Below are 22,256 nucleotides of genomic sequence, written 5' to 3'. Positions count from 1 at the left end.
AAATGGTTTGGTCAAATGGGGGGAAGGAGTGAGGAATGATTGACAAAGAAGATATATGGCAAAGAGGGGGGGGGGGGGGGGGGGGGGGGGGGGGGGGGGGGGAGTAGGAGACAAAATCGGAGGTGGAAGGATGGAGTGAAAAAGATTTTGAGCAATCAGGGCCTGAACGTGCAGGAGGGTGAAAGGCGTGCAAGGAATAGAGTGAATTGGAATGATGTGGTATACCAGGGTCGACGTGCTGTCAATGGATTGAACCAGGGCATGTGAAGCGTCTGGGGTAAGCCATGGAAAGTTTTGTAGGGCCTGGATGTGGAAAGGAAGCTGTGGTTTTGGTGCATTATAAATGACAGCTAGAGACTGAGTGTGAACAAATGTGGCCTTTGTTTTCTTTTCCTTTCGCTACCTAGCTAATGTGGGAGACAGTGACAAAGTACAATGACTAAATAAAAAATTAATCATTATTATTTGTTTCACAAATAAGAAAGTTTTTAATTTAATCACTGTGATATTTATTTCAGTTTGAGAGTCCAATTTGGTGAGGGCAACAGGGAAAATATATTTCTTATTTGGTGAGGAATCTTTTTTCATGTTTTATATCATAAATTGTGCTACCAGCTCATCTGAATACATCTTAGGGAAGTTGAACTGTATACATTATTCTATTCCAGTACATTTCAGCCAATTCCAAGCAGTGATGCTCACCCTTCTTTCACCGTGTTTGAAAGATATCTTACCAACAAATTCCCACCATAAGATATGTTTTATTATCATCTGATGTTCTTCATCTTATAGAAAATAGAAATTTTCAGAGTACTTCACAATTTTGATATTTAAGACATATTCAAGGGTCAGAAGACTGATCAGGTGAGAATAGTAAGTTGATAAAATGAAGTTCATTCTTTGATTGGCTACATAGTTCTATCAATGGCATACTGTGTGCTCTTCTGGTATATTTCAGCATATTTCTGGGTTTTATCTACTATATGTAGAGGAAACCCACTTATTTTGCTCTTAAATCATTCAAATACCAGTAAAACCTCTGTAATCTGAAATGCTTCGGGAATCTTGATGAATCAGTTGTTTCAAATAAAATTTCCTCGTCATTCAAGGTTTTTCATTTTTCAACAAAGTATAAGCAGGGATGATGTTCTGCAATAACCTCGCACAAAGAGAAATCAAAGATACCGAACCAATAAACATGAAGAGGAAAATGGGATGTGTGAAGTAGTTTTGTGGTGAGCGCTGGCAGACTTTCACATTATCTTCACGTTATATAGCTTCTGACATCAAATAAACTTATATAGCCATCCTTCACTTGCTAGAAATGACTCTGGCTCAGCTACACTGTCTTCTCTAAATACCTATTTGTAAATCCTCAGAGCTTTAGACCTGAGCTGAAGGTTACTAAGGCTTTATTTATTTGTCTCATGTTTTATGTATAACAAGAGCTTTCTCTCCATCTCCATCAGTAGATTTATAACCATTGTGGTTACCTTGATAGAAAGTGGAGTACTGTCTACCCCATACTCACGACCTATGGGGCTTATAACCATCCGCCCATCTGACCGAAAAATATATAAATACAAAAATATATGTAAGGGCTGCGTGCATATGGTAGTGACCATTAGAAAATATCCCTGCATTGTGTACATCACAGCATCTCTCTAAGTTCTTGTTCTTGGTTATCATTCTGTAAGCTCACATTATTAAGTGAATCTAATAAAAAAAATTTCTGGATTAAACCATTTGTGTGTTAAGCCCCAAAGAAGATAATGAACAAGAGGAAAAACCCATCACATGTTGATAAATCTGGCAAGAAGCCAACGAAGATGCTTGATTTGGAATTGAGTATGAGGGAAATCACCCAATATGAAGGAGGAAAAAAGTTAATGTGATTGAATGTGATCTACAGTTGTCCCATTTGACAGTCTCCACAATTTTAAAGGACAAAGAAAAAATGCACAAAGAAGTGAACGATTCAGCAAATTTGAAGACTATGATAATAAAACAAGGACAAGGGCCCATCCATGAAATGGACGTTGTTGATGCTGTGGATGGAAGATCAAATTAAAAACATGTACCACTAAGCTTACGCAAGAACTTCACAGCAAGTGATGGTTGGTTCAATAGATTTATATTTTATATTTACCTATTCATTACACTTAATCACAGTTTCCCGCGTCAGCAAGGTAGCGCCAGGAAACAAACGAAGAATGGCCCATCCATTCATACACACATATATATACGTAAATGCCCATACATGCACATATACATCCATATACATGTGAACATATACATACACAGACATATATACACTTGTACATATTCATACTTGCTTGCCTTCATCCATTCCTATCACCACCCTGCCACACATGAAATAGCATTCCCCCCCATCCCCATTCAGCAAAGGTAGTGCTACCTCTTAACAGATTTAAAACAAGATATAGCTTGCAGAATATTCAAGTCACAAGTGAAGCAGCAAGTGCTGCTGAAAAGGTAAAAAATATAACAATTTTTTTTATTAAACCAGAGTGATTTAAAAAAAATGTCATTTCACAAAACTGGTTAAACAAAAACGAGATAATCACAATAGATCTTGCATAATGTAAAAAATAAAAAATAAATATGAACTGCAAAAATCTTAAATAAAAGGTAAAAAGAACTACAGAATCATATAATGAAGCTGGTTAACAAAAAATGAGATAATCATGATAGAAATTGAGTAGGATAAAAGATTGCTGTACAAGTATACAAATTCTACATGCCATGCTGACATACATCCATTTCGAGATCTGATCGATCAGTCAAAATGGAACTCAGACATATGTCAGGGACAGATAATACAATGGATTACAGCACTTCAAATTTTCTCTGCATTCTTCTATATGTTGCAGATTGTAGATTCATAAACCAGGTTGTAAGCACACCCAAGCACTGATGTTCCCTCACTACCATCAGCACACTGTAAGACTTCTAGCTTCAATTTTTAGGTCAGACAGGTTTTCTTCAATTTACCAGCTGATTATGGGGCAGAAGTAACTGAACATTTGGATACCTTATCGGTGCACTGCACAAAACAACTAGAGAATGGATGTGAGTGAACATGGCATTTCGTCCACCTATTCCTGGCACAACCTCACTAACACATGAAACGGCAAATTAGTATGAAAGATAGAATTAAGAAATATATTAACCCAACTTATCCCATATATTCATCAAAGCTTTATATATTAGACAACATGACAGCTAGAGAATGGATGTCAGCAGATGTGGCCCTTCTTCATCTGTTTCTAGCGCTACCTCGCAAACACAGTAAATGGCAATTATGAAAAAAAAGCCACCAATGATTATGAGGAAAAAGGAAAGGATAATCCATTAGAATTCATGAAAATATATTAACCATACATCATTTACTCTACAGCCTATGTAGAGGTAAGCATACTTTTTCAAATTCTACAGTGTCCTTAAAACACTGATAATTACTTTTTTCAACCTTATAACTTTCACCTAATTTCAATTCTTTCCTACTTCTTGCTTCAGCACTTGCTGTGGAAATGACCATTCTTGTCACATATTCTTACATAAATAAGTAGTAGCTAATTAACCGACAGGAAAGGGCCATGTAAATATAGAGGCCCAATCGAGGATAAGGCCTGGAAAATCTTTAACATTTTCAACCAATCAACAGATGATTTCTAAAAGTGTTTCTAGCAATGGTGAAGGATTTCCTGAATCAATGCTGTGAATGCAATCTGCCCCCTAATTGTTAAAGAGTTCATTTTGCACACACCATACTGCCTCAAATACTAGAAAAGGGACAAAGTACAAGGGAAAAATACAGAAGAGCATATGTATTAAAGGCAATGGATTCTTACTTTTTCTGGCAGTCCTTGTCGAACGTTTGGAGATCCAGGCATCCTAAGTCTTACTGATCCAGAGCATTTCTTATCAGGGAAGAAACCAGGCTCCTGAAATTTGTTTGTACATAAATTTCATTATCAATATTCATATTCAATGAAGGTAAGAAATATCCACATTCAAAAGCAACCTTACAATGAAATGATTATGTTAATTCCTGTAGCATTTTACCAGGGATTTAAATTAATCATCTTCGTTTCCTTAAATCTGAAGGATGACTTAAACCTCAAAATTACAAGAGATGTTTGGGTGTACTGGACCAAATTACACACATAATTTTCAGGATAACTGGCATAAAAATAAAGAAATGGCACAACTGTAACCAGTGGCAAGAAAAAAAGATTCAACGGAAAGGAAACATAATCATAATGCATCTCCATTAAAAAAGGAGAAATATAAACATACAACACAGGAGCACTACAAATGATATGTCAATACTGTGCTTCAAACAAATACTTTACTGATAAGAGGCAAAACTACATGGATATTTAACACAATCTTCAATCATTAAAATATGCTTCACCTCAAAAATCCTCTCCAAATATTTTCTGCAACTGTTTGCCCAACATATTTCACTGCTGAAGACCAAACATGACAGCTAAAGATGAATGCAAGAGTTATCTACACTTAAAATAAGATGGGCTAATAAAGAGAATATAGAAAAGGGAAGCAAAAAAGACCTTGGATATAATAGTAGAGGAAATGCTGTATTTTTTCACACTCCTTTAAACAAGGTGATGGTATATGGAATATATTACAAAAACACATGTATCTACATTCACTTGTTACAGAGTTTAACTTATACTAAAGGAATACAGAGACTTACAACGTACAAAGGGCAAAAATATTGAAGGCCTCTGTGTCATGAATGTGATCTCACAAGAACTTGGTGGTTCAACCAATAATTTCAATGAGTGGATTACATGTGCTTCTCTCAACCTCTCTACATCATTCTGATCCGAATTAATTGTACTTATCAGTGAAGAAAGTCTATTTCCCTTTTGCTGTTTTAGGTACTATCAGTTAAAATTCTTTCTTGATGACAGGATATTGTGAATGAATTTTCTTCACAATTCATGACACTTTTATACTACTTCACTGTACACATATACTATTAGAGGCATTATACATAAAAACCTCTGTAATTTTGTAAATAATGGTTTTAAATGTTATAAACATTCTGAATTACCTCTTGAACAGTTCCTGAATCAGAAGATTGATGAACATGATCACTGCCAGAGGAAGATTCAGACTCGCCCCCTGTTGAACAGCCAGAAGAGTCACCTGGATCACCTTCGGAAGTGCCTGAATCACCCGAAAAGTTTCGACCCTGGCGCTCATTTCCAGGTTTTATAAGCTGGAATATATATAAATCATAAAAATGATATTCAATGTCTTTTTTATGATTGTTTTTACATGAAAATTAATGTAAAGTAATAACAGGCACACATGCATATATACATCTACAAAGGACTTAGAACATGAGTGCCACTGGCTACAAACATAAGGCTGCAAAAGTGAGATGATTCAGTAAAAGATGTCAAACAACAAAAGCTTAAAAATGAGTCATGGAGGTGACATAATAACCAGTCAGCACCTGAAAAGTATAAGAAAGCAAGAAAATGAGCAAAAAGATTTTTAAAAGAAAAGTTTGGATAGTATCAAAGACAATCCAAAGCCTTTCCATAAGTTCATCATGACAAAGATGGGTAAAATTCCAGGAGCTAAATGATCAGTTCAAAAGTGTTTTTGCTTTCATAAAGGAGGACACTACATCCCAACACCAACAAGATGGGATGGAGAGATCATGAAAAGCTTTAAAACTGATAAAAAAGTCAAAAGGTTGTCAAAAGGGAGAATTGAAAGGATAATAGAATGAGTATTTCGAAGAACTAATGAACGACGGAAAGGGGGTGCAGAGATGCAGAGATGAAGTGTGGCAGTGAGATATGGTAGCTCGTTGCAAGCCTGTTTGCAGATGATACTGTGTTGTCTGCTGAGAGTGGAGAGGAGTTGCAAAAGTTGTAGGTGTGTTTTATGATGTATGTAAGCGTACATGATTGAAGGTACAGCAATGGTGTTTGAAAGGAAACCGAGAGAAAGTATGGATTTTGTAAAACCATATAGAGTGAAAGAAGGTTACTAAACAGTGCCTTGAGTGTTGGGGAGAAAAAGACTGGAGGGGGTGAAAGAATTTAAGCATTCAGAAGCTGTCTTGGATAAGTTTGGTGATATGAAAGGAGAGACAATGGAGCCAGCAGTACTGGGTAGAAAAATTACTGGGTCCCTTGATAGAATAATGAAGGGTAAAGGAGTAAGTTGTAAAAGATCCCTTGATAGAATAATGAAGGGTAAAGGAGTAAGTTGTAAAAGAGAGAGGAATTAGGGATAGGCTGTGGAAATCAGTTATTTGTGGGGGGAATGAAGTATGACTAGATGCAATGAAGAAAGAAATGAAGAGGTGTATGAGAGATGTGGTATGGCAGGGAATGCAAAGGGAATGAACTGTGGAGTGGTACAGATGGGGACACGTACCACTTAGTGGTGGTTTGGGCACATGGAAAGAGAAGACTAGGAGTTTACATGGAGTTTACAATTAGAAGAACTGGTGAGAGGACGAGCACCAGTGACATGGGCAAACAGAGTTGAAATATATAGGAGGAAGAGAAATGGTGGAAGAATGTATGGAACAGTGTATTTGAGGGAGGCATGAAAGGATATGGATAGGTGGACACTCTTTTGCTGTGGTCTCCCCCATGATGGGAGTTCCCATGGAGAACGGGCATGAGATACAGGTAGATAGATAGATGAATGAGGGAAAAGGGGAGGCAAAATCTGTTACATGCATAGGTACAGAATATGGAAGTGAAAAGGATACAAGTGCAGGGGCCTATAGCGAGAGAGGAGATATAAAGGGCAATAGTGAGGCTGAAGATAGGAAATGCACTTGGGTTGGATGGGATTAAAACAAATGTTTAAGTATGGCAGGAAAAAAGTGATGGAGTGGATGCATATGATATGTAATTCAGCATGAAAGCAGACTTTTTGCACCTAATGACTGGCTGAAAGCTATTATTCTTCCTTTATTCAAAGGAAAAGAAAAAAGGATATTTGTGGCAATCTTAGGGGAATAAATCTGTTAGGTATATCAGGAAAAGTGTATGTATGAGTATTATGTGATAGAGAGATGGAAGTGACTGAAGACAGAATGAGTGCAGAGCAAGGGGGTTTTAGGAAAGGTAAGGGGTGTGTGGATGAAATTTTTGCAGAGAATGAATGGAAAAGTATGCAACAAAAGGTAAGAAGCTGTTCGTAGCTTTTATGAATCTGGAGAAAATGTATGACAGAGTCGAGTGGACTGCTTTTTGGTATGTGTTAAGGATGTATGGGATAGGGGGATAATTGTTGGATGAAGAGGTAAGAGAAAGTTTCGGTATACATCAGGGTGTGAGGCAGGGTCGTGTGATGTCGCCATGGCTTTTTAGCATACATAGGGATACGGTGATAAAAGAGATAAAAGCAAAGCTAGAGATGGAGTGTGGTGGTGAGGTATGGTGGCTGGTGACAAGCCTCTTTGTGGATGATACTATGTTTACTGAGAGTGAAGAGATGTAGGTCATAAGTGTGTTTTAAGATAAGTGTAAGAATAGCAAACTGAAGGTAAATGCAAGTAAAAATAAAGTAATGGTGTCTGAAAGGAAACAGAGTGAAAATATAGATTTTGCAATACCCTATAGAGTGTGAGAAGAAAGTGTACTGCACTGTGTTATAGATATGGGGGGGAGAATGACTAGAAGATATGACAGAATTAAAATATTCAGGAGCAATCCTGGCTAAGTTTGGTGATATGAAAGGGGGAAATAAGAGAGAGAGAGAGAGCACTAGAGAGTAGAAGAGTCATTGAGTTCCTTAATAGAATAATGAAGGGTAGAAGTGTCAGTACTGAAGGGAAAGCATAGCCCTACCAAACCTGACCTATGCAGCTGAAACATGGACTTTGGTTGAGTCAAAGAGGTCAAGAATCCAGGATGTGGAAATGAGCTATTTTAGAGGAGCAATAGGGAATGACAAGATGGAATGAAGAAAGAGATGAGAGGGTGTATATAAGAGATCTGGTATGGCATGGAATGCACAAAGGAAATGAACTGTAGAGTATGAGTGGTTTGGGCATGTGGAAAGAATGCAAGATGTGAAGCTTAGTGTGACAAGACGACCATCTGTGACATGGGGAAATAAAGTGGAAGAGTACTGGAGGAAGAAAAATGATAGAAATTATGTATATGAGGAAGGCTTGTGAGGACAGTGATAAGTGGAGGCTCTTTTGCTGTGGCCACCCCCTTGTTAAAAGTTCCTGGAGGGAACAGGCATTAGAGATAAAGATAGGTAGATCAGAACAACTCGACTGATTATAAAGCTCAAAGTCTTGATGAAGTCTCTACATATATACTGAAGTTATGTGTGGATACACCTGATAGGCTGCTTTAAATTTTTCACAAGAGGGTCATGCCTATCTCACTTGAAGATAGGTGATTAGGAAATTGCCTTGAACTACTACCCAGCGGTCTGGAATCACTGGAAAAACAGAGCAAACAGATGATTACCTACAATGGAGAAACCATCTGAGTGATAGACAACAAGGATCCTAGGAGCAGAGGCTATGCATTACAAATCTCTTAGACTTCTATGAAAGAGGGACCTCTGTCTTACACAAAAGACATGGTTGGGTAGACTGTGTGTTCCTGAACTGCCACAAAGCAGCTGACAATGTACAACAGCAGCTTAAGATGCAGCATCTACAAGCAGGAATAAGGGGTAGACTCCTTAGATGTAAATTAGATTACCTAGGTGGAAGGGATATTGATTAAAGGAGCATTCTTAAAATGTGCAGGAGTTACCAGAGGAGAGCCACATTATTCTTCTTACTGCATGTTAATGACTTGCCTGATTGACTGATCTCAAGCCTGAGCATGCTTGTAGATGATGCCAAAGTCATGACAGACGTTATGAATGATGATGATTGCATCACCTTAGAAGGGGATCCAAATACACCTCAAAGCTGACTTGATAAACTGATGATTAACTTCAATATTAATATGGAAAAATGGGACTCAAAGAAAGAAGGCCCAAGTCCTATTACCATTTAAAAGGAAATAAACCACAGCAATCTCATGTAAACAATGTGTCAAACCTACTGCCAAAGCTCCAAATCAGCAGAACTGTCAAGAAGGCACATATCATAATTATATTAAAATACATGGATAAGGAAATGTTTAGTAAACTATACTGAACTACAAAAGGAATAGTCTTCTCAAGTTTGATTATAAAAGCACAAGATGTAAACGAGGGGGTTGAGAAGGGCATCTAAATACCGAAGCCAAGAAAGATAAGCTAAAAGAAGATGCTGAGGCACAAAAATATGCCCATCACAAATCAGAGTTAGGTCTTTGTTTGCAGAGGAAAAGACGGAGACAGCAGAGGGTACAGTATTCCTGAGAGTGCCTTGAATGCAAAGGAAAGGAAGAATAAGTGCAATCTGGTTGAGTGGGCTGATCAAGGTGTGCTGAAATGGTTCAAGAATATGAAAAGGATGAGTGAAAAGAGACTGACTTGCAAGTTCTGAGTGTCTGTAGAAGAGAGAACTAAAGGGAGGGAAGCACTAAAAAGATGGATGAATAGAGTGAATGATGTTTTGGGGGATTAAGGCCTGAACATTAAGAAAAATGAGAGAGACATCTTTTGATTAGAATATATTGGAGTCATATGGTATATGTAGGGCAATGTGCTGTCAATGGATTGAACCAGAGCACATGAAATAATCAATATAAACCATGAATTAGCCGATGGGTCTTGGCTGTGGATGGTTGTCTCTAGTTTTGGGGCACTGCTCGTTGACTGTGCCAGTCCTCAGGCACCATTTATAATGTCATCCACATGTCAAAGAGCTTGATAACAAATAAGCATCACTGTCATCAACTTTCTTGAGAAACGCAGCAACAATTCCATTTATTCCCAGCATTTTATTACATTTCATTTCTCTTACACTGCCCCTGTTATCTACAACATTCAGCAAAGCTTCAAAATATTCATCACATCTCTTTTTCACATCAATTTGTCTGTTACCACCTCCTTATCTGCTCTTTTTACTGTAACCCCAATATCTTTGGGTTTTTTTTACAAAGAATTTCAAAAGAGTGCTCTATGGTAAATCAAAAAGTCAATTTAAAGTCTCCTAGCAAGAGTTCAAGGATGAGGAAGTTAAGGTGCTAGTTGAAAGAGAAAAGAGAGGTGTATGGGTGTTACCTGTATGGAAGCAGTGCAATACAAAGCAAAAGGAGATCAAGAGGAAGATGCAGGGGTTGAAAAAGATGGTGTGAGAGAGTACCTGCAAACTTCAAGACAATAAGAAAATGTTTTGGAAAGTTGACTGTGTAAGAACGAGAAAAAATGGAAACCTCACGAAGGGGAGTAGACAAGGATGTGGTAACAGATAAAGAAGAGGTGAAGAAATGGAATGACTGTTTTAAAGGAATGTTGAAGCCATTAGATGATAAGGTAGAAGATGGGGGCTGCCTGGGATATGGAGATATGCAGAGCAAGTCATGGCAAATTGTTTGGCAAATAGAAAAGATGAAGTGTAGCAAAATGGCAAAAGTAGATGGGTAAGAGGGTGACAGTGTTGTTGAATGGTTAGTTAGGATTCTTAATACATATATGTATGGCTCAAGATGAGGTGCTTGAGGACTGGCAGAACATCTGTATAATACCACTATAAATGCAAGAACAAAAGTGAATGTCTAAATAAGGTGCAAATTTGTTGAGTATGCCTAGTGAGAGGTATGGGGAGAGTAGTAGCATACACATGGCATCAGGCTGGAAGGAACAATGTGGCTTCAGGAGCAATAAAGGTTGTTTGGAACAGATGTTTGTTACAAAGAATCAGTGTGCAAAATTTTAAAGAAACAGAAGGAGCTAGTATGATGGGTTAATATAAATGCTTTCTGTAAAGTGTTACAAATGTGTGGGATGGGAGGAAAGCTATCAGAAGCAGTGAAGGGTGAAAGAAAAGTATGCTGATACTTGAAACCTACATACAACAACATTTCATGAAGCAAATATAGACATAAGTTGGACTAAGAAAAAATGCTGAGAGTGATGATAACTGAAAATTAGGATATTATTTGTAGCTTGTATTGGGGGTCTGAATTATTCAAAAATAATGTAACTGCCCCTACCCCTAATTAGTACACAGGTATACACACACACTCATATGTCTGTCATTCCTTCCATCAACATAAGCAAAGGTCACAAACTTGACAGTGGCCATCACAAATGCTTAGTTTGTTGTGTATCCTCTACCTACTACCTACACTGAACGTAAAGGATGCTGATGAATAGTTCCTTTACCATTTTGTTCTTAATGTAGATACCAAGGAAGCTGTCAAACATTTTCAAGTATAATGAATATGAAAAAGGAATATCAATTTGCAGCACATCAACTGTTCCACGTGATGCTTCACAGTTTACAGCCTGGAACAAAAAGTATGGTGTTTGCAATAGGGTGGCAGTGTGCATAGTAGTGAGACACTGTGCCGTCAGAAGAAGAGATAATGTCAGCACCAAACAAGTCCACAGATATGTTGTGATGAGTAAGCAATCTCTATTACGGGACTGGAGATACTATATTGTGGTGGCGGTTTGGTTTGGATAAAGTAATAACAAGTTATTGCATCTTATCTTATGTTTCATGTAGAAACATAACCTGAGGACCTTGTTAGCTTTCAACAATAACACTACATGCTGAGATACATGAATTATATGACCTCATCTAATGATCTTAATAAGGGATTATAAATTAGTATCACGTATGGCAAATTTAATAATCTGGTAATATGGGTATGAATAACAAAATGTTGAACGGTCCGACAATAGAAACTGTCATTTCCCCATTCATTATTTATGTTGTTAATACGCTGAGTATGATGGTGTTGGGTATATTCAATAAATCATTTCAAAGTTCACCTCCAAGATGATATAATACAGAGTTCCTTGTAATCTTATCGACTAATGCTAGGCTCGGCATTTGTGTGAATCAATCGTGACAACTCTGAGCTACCATGTGATAGATTCCACATCAACAACCACCACCAAAGAACCTCACTTCCATTGCACTCATGTAACAGTCCATGAAAAAGCCTAACACTGGCCTCATGTTTCCTGATGTCTCATATTATGTTTTGAATCTTGCTGAATCCCCATATATGTTCAACATTGCAGGAAACCACTGAAGTCTGATATGACTAGTGGATGAACCCAGATTTTGTGTTAACATTGATTTTAATCCCTTCCTTTAAGTAAACTCTCATACTATCACTGGTTGATGCCAAGGCAACTAAAGGCAAGTGACAAACCATTTCGTGATGGTGTGAGAGCTTACCTAGAAGATGGGATTAAGAAAAATGTGAACACAAGGCCTTGGTGCATCTGCTGGTCATGTCAGGCAGTGGAGATTGCTGTGAACTGGGGGAGGCAGCAGGATAAGTGATCCAATCAGAGAGCGACATGCCAAAGCGTCCAACTAGATGACCATCACTTGCTGGGGAACACAGTCCTGCTGAATGCTGGAATCAGTATCACCTGAGGAAGACTGTTGGACAGTCTAACATTGAGGTATGTCTCATTTCTAACCTGTTTGTTTCCATACCATCCTGTTTTCCACATTTGCCATGATGGATAATGGCTAATGAGATATCTTGGGGATGGGATCCAAGTCTAAATACAAAATCCATTCATGTTTCATATACAACTTATATACACAGCCTGAAGGTGATGTATACAATAGTTTTAATAAATGGCATATGAAACAAAGTTTGTGTAAACATTGAACCATCAGAAAGCTAAGGTGTCATGTCAGCCGCCCATGTGGACAATCTGTGGTTGTTTGGCTTCACCTTCATTTCTGACTCTGAGCTTATATGCTACTGATAAACAATCATTTTCTTACAATTATTCACAAAGAGCAGAGAATGCTGTAAGAAAACAGTGAGTAATGCACAAAGTCTGGCAGTGACGATGGTTTGTAACAACTGGCGCCACCCGAGTGTCAGAGCCCAGCATGGGTATGTGAGATCAGGTGAGGAATTTTCCACTTGTAATGTCATGTCACCATTCAAAAAGGGCCATCCCAATTACACTATGTATACCCTAACCTGAGCCAAGTACCCATTATATTGACCAACCCCTAGGGGTGGAGGAACAGCCAGGTTGACTTCTGCAACCAGGAATCGAACTTATGCACTCGACCCTGGGCAGCCCATGAATGTGTCATGGTCAGGAATGCAAACCACTGATTACATGCTACAGGACCAACCTGTAGAAGAAACCTCAAAATAAAGTATTCCATCTACTGTATCTAAACAATCATGCCACAGTACAGAAAATTGGGGAGAGGGGCAGGTAAGCAAATAGGAAAAAACCAGTGAAGTGCTACTATAAAATTATATCCTGCACAAAGGTTTCCATATAATCTCATCACTAATGTTATCTTAATGCAATCTTTTTGTAAATGCCTTCATTCCGCTACTTCATGTTCCAATTATCAAAGGCAGGCCTGACAAATCATATTTCACATTCCGGTATCCTCACATAACATTTTCTTTTCCACCACCCTCACCTCCACAAACCCCAACCACGGTGATTCCACCTTTGGCATTTAATTCATTATCAATTATCAATGTATCAAAATGGGGAAAAGGATAAATAGCGTGGTCTCAGGCCCGAGCTCAGAGAATACCTCTGTTTACTCATGTTTGGCTTTGAACTAACGAGTTGATAGTCTCAAGTTCCCATGCCACAGAAAGGAGAGAGTAACATCACAATACCTTGTTCTTAGTTTATTGAAACCGAAGTTAATTCCATAAACGGAGACAGTTTGGATACTATTCATGACCTCGACATGATAAGCTTTGAATTAGTGTGTTAATACTCCCTGAGTTCAAACACCTTATGCAAAGAGAAGACAGACAAAACTGACTGTTCTGGTTGGAAGTGAAGTGGAGGCAGCTGAACCTTCATTTTGCCACAACATAAAGATTACCATACATCTCCCCTTCTTTCTAAGCTATACAATTGCAGTTCTTTCAGTTTGTCAAAACAGTTATTATAATTCATCCCCTTGAATCTGTTCATCAAATGCTTCTGAATTTTCTTCTTATTTGTTTGTTCCTAATTGTTTTGTCGATATGACACAGTAGTACATTACTCAGTTTGCTTGTTCTCCATGTAATAATTTTCATCAGTAGTTTTGTCTACACTAGTGAATCCACTCAAAATCATACCATTCATTACCTGTTTCAATAGTGCTAAATTCCCAACATGTTCTCTGAATACTAGCTTCCTGTTTACATTTGTTTTACTGCCTATTGCTTTCCCTATTATGCTTTCATACTATGTGACTTAAGTATTCTTACTTGTTTCATAACATACAGTGAAAGCAAAAAACTTTGTCTGCCCCCAGTATATTTTCAGAATTTGATACACAGCTAAGGTTTATTATGGGAGCAAGCATATGATGCTTTTAGCGTGAAATCACTGTATAACTAGTCAACGACACTAGTGTTTCTAATGGTGTGAGTGCCAACAACCCGCTTCAATGTTCCTCGGGCTATTTTTAGGGAAGGATGTTCTTTTTTTTAATCATCCTGGCTGCCACTTCATTTTGAGGATTTCACTTCTAGGCACTGTATTTCTTCCACCTGAGCTTCAAGATGGTTGGCTCTTACTTTTCTAAGGAGGAGAAAGATAATTCTCACCTGGAAGCGAAAAAAAATGTGTTTACACAGAATTCTTAGAGCACTGGGTGCTCAGAATGCATGATAAGGCAGTTGCTTGCCATCGCTTAAGGCCTCCCTGCCAACATCATTCCATCACTTGTGGTCTCCCTGACAACCTCATCCCATCACCAAAACTTATCCATGGTTGCCCAAGGAAGACTTCTTGGTCTACAGATAATCTCCTAAGATGAGACGTATTGAAGCAACCCATATATCAGCCACTCAACTCAAGAAAAGCCATTCAAATTTTGAGGAAAGTTCTCTCAAAGTACCATTCAACATCACCTGCAAAAAGACTTGCATTTCCTCCTGCAAGCCAGCTGCTAAATCCCTACTTATGAAGGCAATGAAATGCAAAGGCAAATGAATTGTATTTGAAAAGAAATACAAGGACTGGAGTGAGTAACAGTGGAATAAGGCAGGGAAGGGTGAAAGGGGGGAAAAGTGCCAGCCATTATGACTCTTGTTTCAGAGTGAAAACAGTAAAACATCCAGTTGAAGAGATGATCTGGAGCTCCTTTAGTGATGCAATGGGCAAGGAGGGTTGTAGTTTTTACCTAAAAAACACTATAATGAATAGAAAGTTGTACATTAAGGTACTGAAGGGCCATCTGCTTCCTTTTTTATGAGACTCACAGGTGTGATCACTTTATGTAGGATAGTGGTCCTTACTGTACAGCTATAAAGGTGATGAATTGGTTGCAAGAAAAAAATATTCAACGGCTGGAGAGGCCTCAGAATGCCCCTAAACTTTAACCTAATCATAGTGGCCCCCACCATATGGCTAGAAAAGAAAGAGGAGGAATTGGTTGCAATAAAAAAATATTCAACTGTTGGAGAGGTCTCAGAACTCCCCTAGATTTTAACCCAATTAAGAACCCCTGGAACTAGAAGAAAGTTAAGCTTCCTTCCTACAACACCTCATCAGTGCCAACCTCATTCAGGATATCAAGACCCTGAGGACCCAAAACATGGACTTCAAATACTTCAGGAACTTTAACAAGTCCAAACCACATATCTGTAGGTAGTAACCAAGGCCAAAGGAGAGATGACGCAGTACTGAAATGTAATGGTGACATCACCTTTGAAAATATATGGGAGCGTAAAAGTTTTTTATGGTCATTGTATTTGCTAAAATTTATCTTCATTAACTTACTGACTGCTGATACACCATACATGGCATTTGATGCTTTAGGTTCATATAGAGTTCAGGGCAGCTTTCTGATACTGTATAATAAACTTTAAGGGAGGCATTTATCATACATCTAGCAGTGTTGCAGCCCAAACATTTACTCATTTGATAATCTTATCACACACGAGTAATATGCTAATATATTGATGTATATATCATATCTTTTTCAGAAAAAGGGCTCTTTTAAATCTTGAAAACTGCTATACTGAAAAAACAATAAATAGCTGGAGTAGTCATGTACTAGCAACAATGAATATAAACAGTGAATTAAACATTGTCCCTAGATATCCTCAAATAAAACATACCACCCTCTTCAACAAAGAAAAAAAATTATGCGCCAACTTCATAGCTGGCTGTTAAGCCACAGTCACTCACAATAGCTCCCAACTCCCCAAGCTCTACAAATCAGTAGTTCTTTCTCCAAATGTTATTCATCCCTTCCTACATGACCTGTCAAATCCATAATATAAAAGTCCTCTCATACACAGATGAACTGATATCACAGCAACGTGACACTACTCATGTAACAACAAACATGAAACACATGATGCAATTATAATACTGTTTCACTCAGAATGTCTGCATCCCTAAATAATTCCACCAACACTCTTAACCCCTGAAAGACATTACTCCTAATCTGCACCCTCCCATACCCCTGAATGGTCAATCAGTCCTACTCAACATAACTCTAATCATACTAGGTATCACATAAAACAGAAACAGGGCACACACACTCTCCTAAAGACCAGCATCAGCATCCTCACAACACTTACTGGCACCAGTTTTGGACTTGAAAAAAATCCCCAGGTATCCTATCCAAACAATTCATTTGCTCTACCTGAACTAAGCCTCATCTGTCAAAAACAAGAGCTGTAATCACACAGAGCTTTTGAACAATCAGCACTCAACCAGACATTTTCATCTTAAATTACATTTTTCAGGCCTGTACAATTAATCTTTATCTCCATTCTTAATACTTACTATCCAACAAACACACATTCAATATACAAGACCCCTATTGCTCAAGATGCAAATTCCACACTCGTCAACTGTCCTGCATTCACTTCACACTGCCATACAGACAATATCACCATATTCAATGAATTGTGGCCAGCTTCCCAAGTACTGTAGGTAGTCCTACTGAAGGGGATCCTGGGGCAAGAAAATATGTAAGTATATATCTATACATGTATATGTATAATTTGTGCCAACATAAAAATAAATTTAATCATTTCAATACTGTATATACTTAATCACCTAAATCATGTCTGAGAAGGTATTCTTAACAAGAGAGAGATTGATTTACTCTTAAGATGAATATAATTTACTGTTATTAAAGGCCAACTATTCATTATAAAAGAATATAATCCTCAGGGGGAAAATTCACTCTCAAATAATTTCCTTAAATTACAAAATCTAAATTATATTTTTAGGGCATACACAGCAAAAGCCATTCATTCTTCTTTGTGCATCAACAATTAGTGCACCTGCTAACAACAAAACACAGAAGCATGTACTGGAATTATGACAAATAATAGATAAAACTGTGCTAGATTATTCAGCTGTGCAGATGCAATAGTTAAATAACATTCTATTTTGACAGCAGCAGTGGGAATACAGTGTTGTATCAAATAGCTGTGAACGAATTGCTCATTGGTACACTACTCAGCATGGTCTAATGAAGAAGCTATGTTGAAGACTGGTTAATAATTAATAAATCTATGATTATTTCACCCATCCTTCATTTTAATCCAGGATCATTATATGCAATTTAGCTATTCTGCAAGGAACCTACTTCTACCAGTCCCTCTTTTTATGTGGTCAAAACTAATGATAATGCAGGATGACCACACCATAAAAACATGTTTCATCGACCTGGTGAATGATGATTTCACCGTGAGAGCATCATATGCTTGTACACTTACTAAACCTTAGCCATGTAATGCCTTTTGAAATATATGAGGGGTGGAAAAGACTTTTTGTAGACACTGTGTGCATGTATATGTATATTCATTTATATTCATTATACTTAGTCACGTCTCTCGAGTTAGCGAGGTAGCGCAAGGAAACAGATGAAAGGTTGGCCCTACTAAATCCACTTCCAGATATCTAAAACACTTCACTTCCTCCAGTTTTTTCCATTCAAACTTAACTCCCAATTAACTTGACAGAGTGGGAGATACAGGGGGTTTTGGTTGGGGTTGTGTTTGAAGTGAGAGGGTCAGGGAGAATGGTATGGTAAACAGAGAAGAGGTAGTGAAAGCTTTGCGGAAGATGAAAGCTGGCAAGACTGCGGATATGGATGGTATTGCAGTGGAATTTATTAAAATTGGGGGTGATTGTGTTGTTGATTGGTTAGTAAGGATATTCAATGTAAATGTGGATCATCTTGAAATGCCTGAGGATTTATGGAATGCATGCATAGTGCCATTGTACAAAAAGGCAAAAGGGGTAAATGTGAGTGTTCAAATTACAGAGGCATAAGTATGTTGAGTATTCCTAAGAAGTTATATGGGAGGGTATTGATTGAGAAGGTTAAGGCATGTACAGAGCATCAGACTGGGGAAGATCAGTGTGGTTTCAGTAGAAGTAGTGGATGTGCAGATCAGGTGTTTGCTTTCAAAAATGTATGAGAGAAATTCTTGGAAAAACAGACAGTTTTGTATGTAGCATTTATGGATCTGGAAAAGGCATATGATAGGGTTGACAGAGATGATTTGTGGAAGGTTTTAAAAATATGCGGTAAGGGAGGTAAGTTGCTAGAAGTAGTGAGAAGTTTTTACCAAGGATGTAAGGCATGTGTACAAGCAGGAAGAGAGGAGAGTGATTGGTTCCCAGTGAATGTTGGTTTGTGGCAGGGGTGTGTGATGTCCCAATGGTTGCTTAATCTGTTTATGGATTGGGTGGTTAGGAAGGTGAATGCAAGAGTTTTGGAGAGAGGGGCAGGTATGCAGCTTGTTCTGGATGAAAGGGTTTGGGAAGTGAGTCAGTTGTTGTTTGCTGATGATACAGCTCTAGTGGCTGATTTGGGTGAGAAACTGCAGAGGTTGGTGACTGATTTTGGTAAAGTTTGGTGGGGCCTGGATGTGGAAAGGGAGCTGTGGTTTTGGTGCATTATACATGACAGCTAGAGATTGAGTGTGAATGAATGTGGCCTTTGTTGTCTTTTTCTAGGGCTACCTCGCGCGTATGCGGGGGAGGGGGTTATCATTTCATGTGTGGCGGGGTGGCAATGGGAATGAATAAAGGCAGCAAGCATGAATTATGTACATGTGTATATATGTATATGTCTGTGCATGTACATATATGAATATGTTGAAATGTATAGGTAGGTATATGTGCGTGTGTGGATTTGTATGTATATACATGTGTATGCGGGTGGGTTGGGCCATTCTTTCGTCTGTTTCCTTGCGCTACCTCCCTAACGCGGGAGACAGCGACAAAGTATAATGAAATATAAATAAATGAATATATACATATATATATATTCCCCTGGGGATAGGGGAATATTCCCTGCGTGTCGTAGAAGGCGACTAAAAGGGGAGGGAGCGGGGGGCTGGAAATCCTCTCCTCTCGTTTTTTTTTAATTTTCCAAAAGAAGGAACAGAGAATTGGGCCAGGTGAGGGTATTCCCTCAAAGGCCCAGTCCTCTGTTCTTAACGCTACCTCGCTAATGCGGGAAATGGCGAATAGTTTGAAAGGAAAGAAAAATATATATTTATCAAACTTGACTGCCATTTCCCGCATCAGCATACAGATGAAGAATGGCTGATCCACCCATATATATACATAAACGCCCATACACCCACATATACATATCAACATATACACATATACATATTCATACTTGCTTACCTTCATCCATTTCTGGCACTACCCCGCCCCACAGGAAACAGCATCACCACACCCTGCTTCTGCCAGGAAAAGACACAAAAAAGGCCACATCTGTTCACACTCAGTCTCTAGCAGTCTCGTGTAATGCACCGACTCCACAACTCCAGGCCCCACAGGCCTTTCCATGGTTTACTCCAGACATTTCACATGCCCTGGTTCAGTCCAATGACAGCACGTCAACCCAGGTATACCACATCATTTCAGTACACTCTATTCCTTGCATGCCTCTCATCCTTCTGTATGTTCGGGCCCCGTTCACTCAAAATCTTTTTCACTCCATCCTTCCACTTTCAATTTGGTCTCCCACTTCTTGTTCCCTCCACCTCTGACACATATATCCTTTGTCAATCTTTCCTCACTCATTCTTTCCATATGTCCAAACCATTTCAATACACCTTCTGCTCCCTCAATCACACCCTTTTTATTTCCACACACCTCTCTATTACCCTTTCATTACATACTCCATCAAACCACCGCACAACACATATTATCCTCAAACATTTCATTTCCAACACATCAACCCGCCTCCATACAACACTATCTATAGCCCATGCATCGCAACCATATAATATTGTTGGAACTATAATTCCTTCAAACATACCCATTTTTGCTCCGAGATAATTTTCTCTCCTTCCACACAGTCTTCATCACTCCCAGAACCTTCACCCCCTCCCCTACCCTGTAACTCAGTTTCACTTCCAGGGTTCCATTCGCTGCTAAATCCACTCCCAGATATGTAAAACACTTCACTTCCTCCAATCTTTCTCCATTCAAACTTACATCCCAACTAACTTGTTCCTCAATCCTGCTGAACCTAATTACCTTGCTCCCATTCACATTTATTCTCAACTTTCTCTTTTCACACACTTTTCCAAACTCAGTCACCAACTTCTGCAGTTTCTCACTCGAATCATCCATCAGTGCTGTATCATCAATGAACAACTGACTTACTTCCCAGGCCCTCTCATCCCCAAAAATCTGCATACTTGCCACCTCTCTCCAAAGCACTTGCATTTACCTCCCTAACCATCCCATCCAAAAACAAATCAAAAAACCATGGGGACATCACACCCCTGCTGCACACTGACCTTCACTGGGAACCAATCACTCTCCTTTCTTCCTACTTGTACACATGCCTTCCATCCTAGAAAAAACTTTTCACTGCTTCTAGCAACTTACCTCCCACACCATATATTCTTAAAGACCTTCCACAAAGCATCTCTATCAATCCTATCATATGACTTCTCTAAATCCATAAATGCTACATATAAATCCATCTTTTTTCTAAGTATTTCTCACATACTTTCTTCAAAGCAAACACCTGATCCACACATCCTCCACCACTTCTGAAACCACAATGCTCTTCCCCAATCTGATGCTCTGTAATGCCTTCACCCTCTCAATCAATACACTTCCATACAAGTTTCAAGGAATACTCAACAAACTTATGCCTCTGTAGTTTGAATACTCATCTTTCTCCCCTTTGCCTTTGTATAATGGCACTATGCACACACTTCTCCATGATCCATACATACAATGAATACCCTTACCAACCAATCAACACAGTCACCCCCTTTCTTATCAAATTCATTTTTTGACTGCTGTTTCCCGCATCAGTAGGTAGAGGCAGGAACAGATAAAGAAAGGCCGCATTTGCTCACATCCATTTTCTAGCCGTCATGTGTAATGCATCAAAAACAATGGACCCTCTTTGCAACTAGGCTTCACAAACCTTTCCATGCTCTTCCCCAGCTGTTTCACATACCCTAGTTCAGTCCACTGACAGCATGTTGATCCCTGTATACTACATCATTCCATTTCAGCAATCCTATGCATGCCTTTCACCCTCCTACATGTTAAGGCCCTACTCACTTGAAATCTTTTGCACTTCTTCCATCCCCTATTCAGTCTCCCCACTTCCCTTGTTCCCTCCATTTCTGACACGTATATCCTCTCTGTCAACATCTCATTCATTCTCTCTGTATGTCCAAACCATTTCAGCACACCTTCTCAGCTCTCTCAACCATACTCTTTTTATTACCAAATTTCTCTCATACCCTTTTATTACATTATTGCATACTAAATCAAACTACCTCACACCACATTTTGTCCTCAAACATTTCATGCACAACACATTTATCCTCCTCCACACATCCTAATCCATAACCCATGCCATGCATCCACATAATATTGACAGAGCTATCATACCTTCACACATACCCATTTTCACCCTCATAGATAATGCCTTCTCATGCGACACATTCTTTGATGCTCCCAGAACCATTGCCTCTTTACCCACTCTATGACTCACTTCCACTTCCATTTGCTGCCATATCCACAGCTGGATATCTACAAGGCTTTGCTTCTTCTAATATCCCTCCATTCAGAATCACATTCCATCTAAACTGTCTCTCTACCTTGCT

General features: G+C 38.7%; 1 protein-coding gene across 1 annotated transcript in view; it reads right to left on the bottom strand.

Moving 5' to 3' along the window:
- Nucleotides 1-22,256, bottom strand: part of LOC139762511 (uncharacterized) — an 854,543-nt gene that overhangs the window by 19,868 nt on the left and 812,419 nt on the right. Inside the window, exons 25-26 of the mRNA XM_071687495.1 lie at nucleotides 5,108-5,275; nucleotides 3,876-3,968 (exon numbers count right to left, since the gene is read on the bottom strand). Coding sequence (XP_071543596.1) covers nucleotides 3,876-3,968; nucleotides 5,108-5,275 — 261 coding nt within the window. The remainder of the gene's footprint in view (nucleotides 1-3,875; nucleotides 3,969-5,107; nucleotides 5,276-22,256) is intronic.

Source organism: Panulirus ornatus, chromosome 3 (genome assembly GCF_036320965.1).
Source record: "Panulirus ornatus isolate Po-2019 chromosome 3, ASM3632096v1, whole genome shotgun sequence".
Lineage (NCBI taxonomy): Eukaryota > Metazoa > Arthropoda > Malacostraca > Decapoda > Palinuridae > Panulirus > Panulirus ornatus.
The sequence above is the reverse complement of the archived record's forward strand: the minus strand, read 5'-3'. Positions and strand labels throughout refer to the sequence as shown.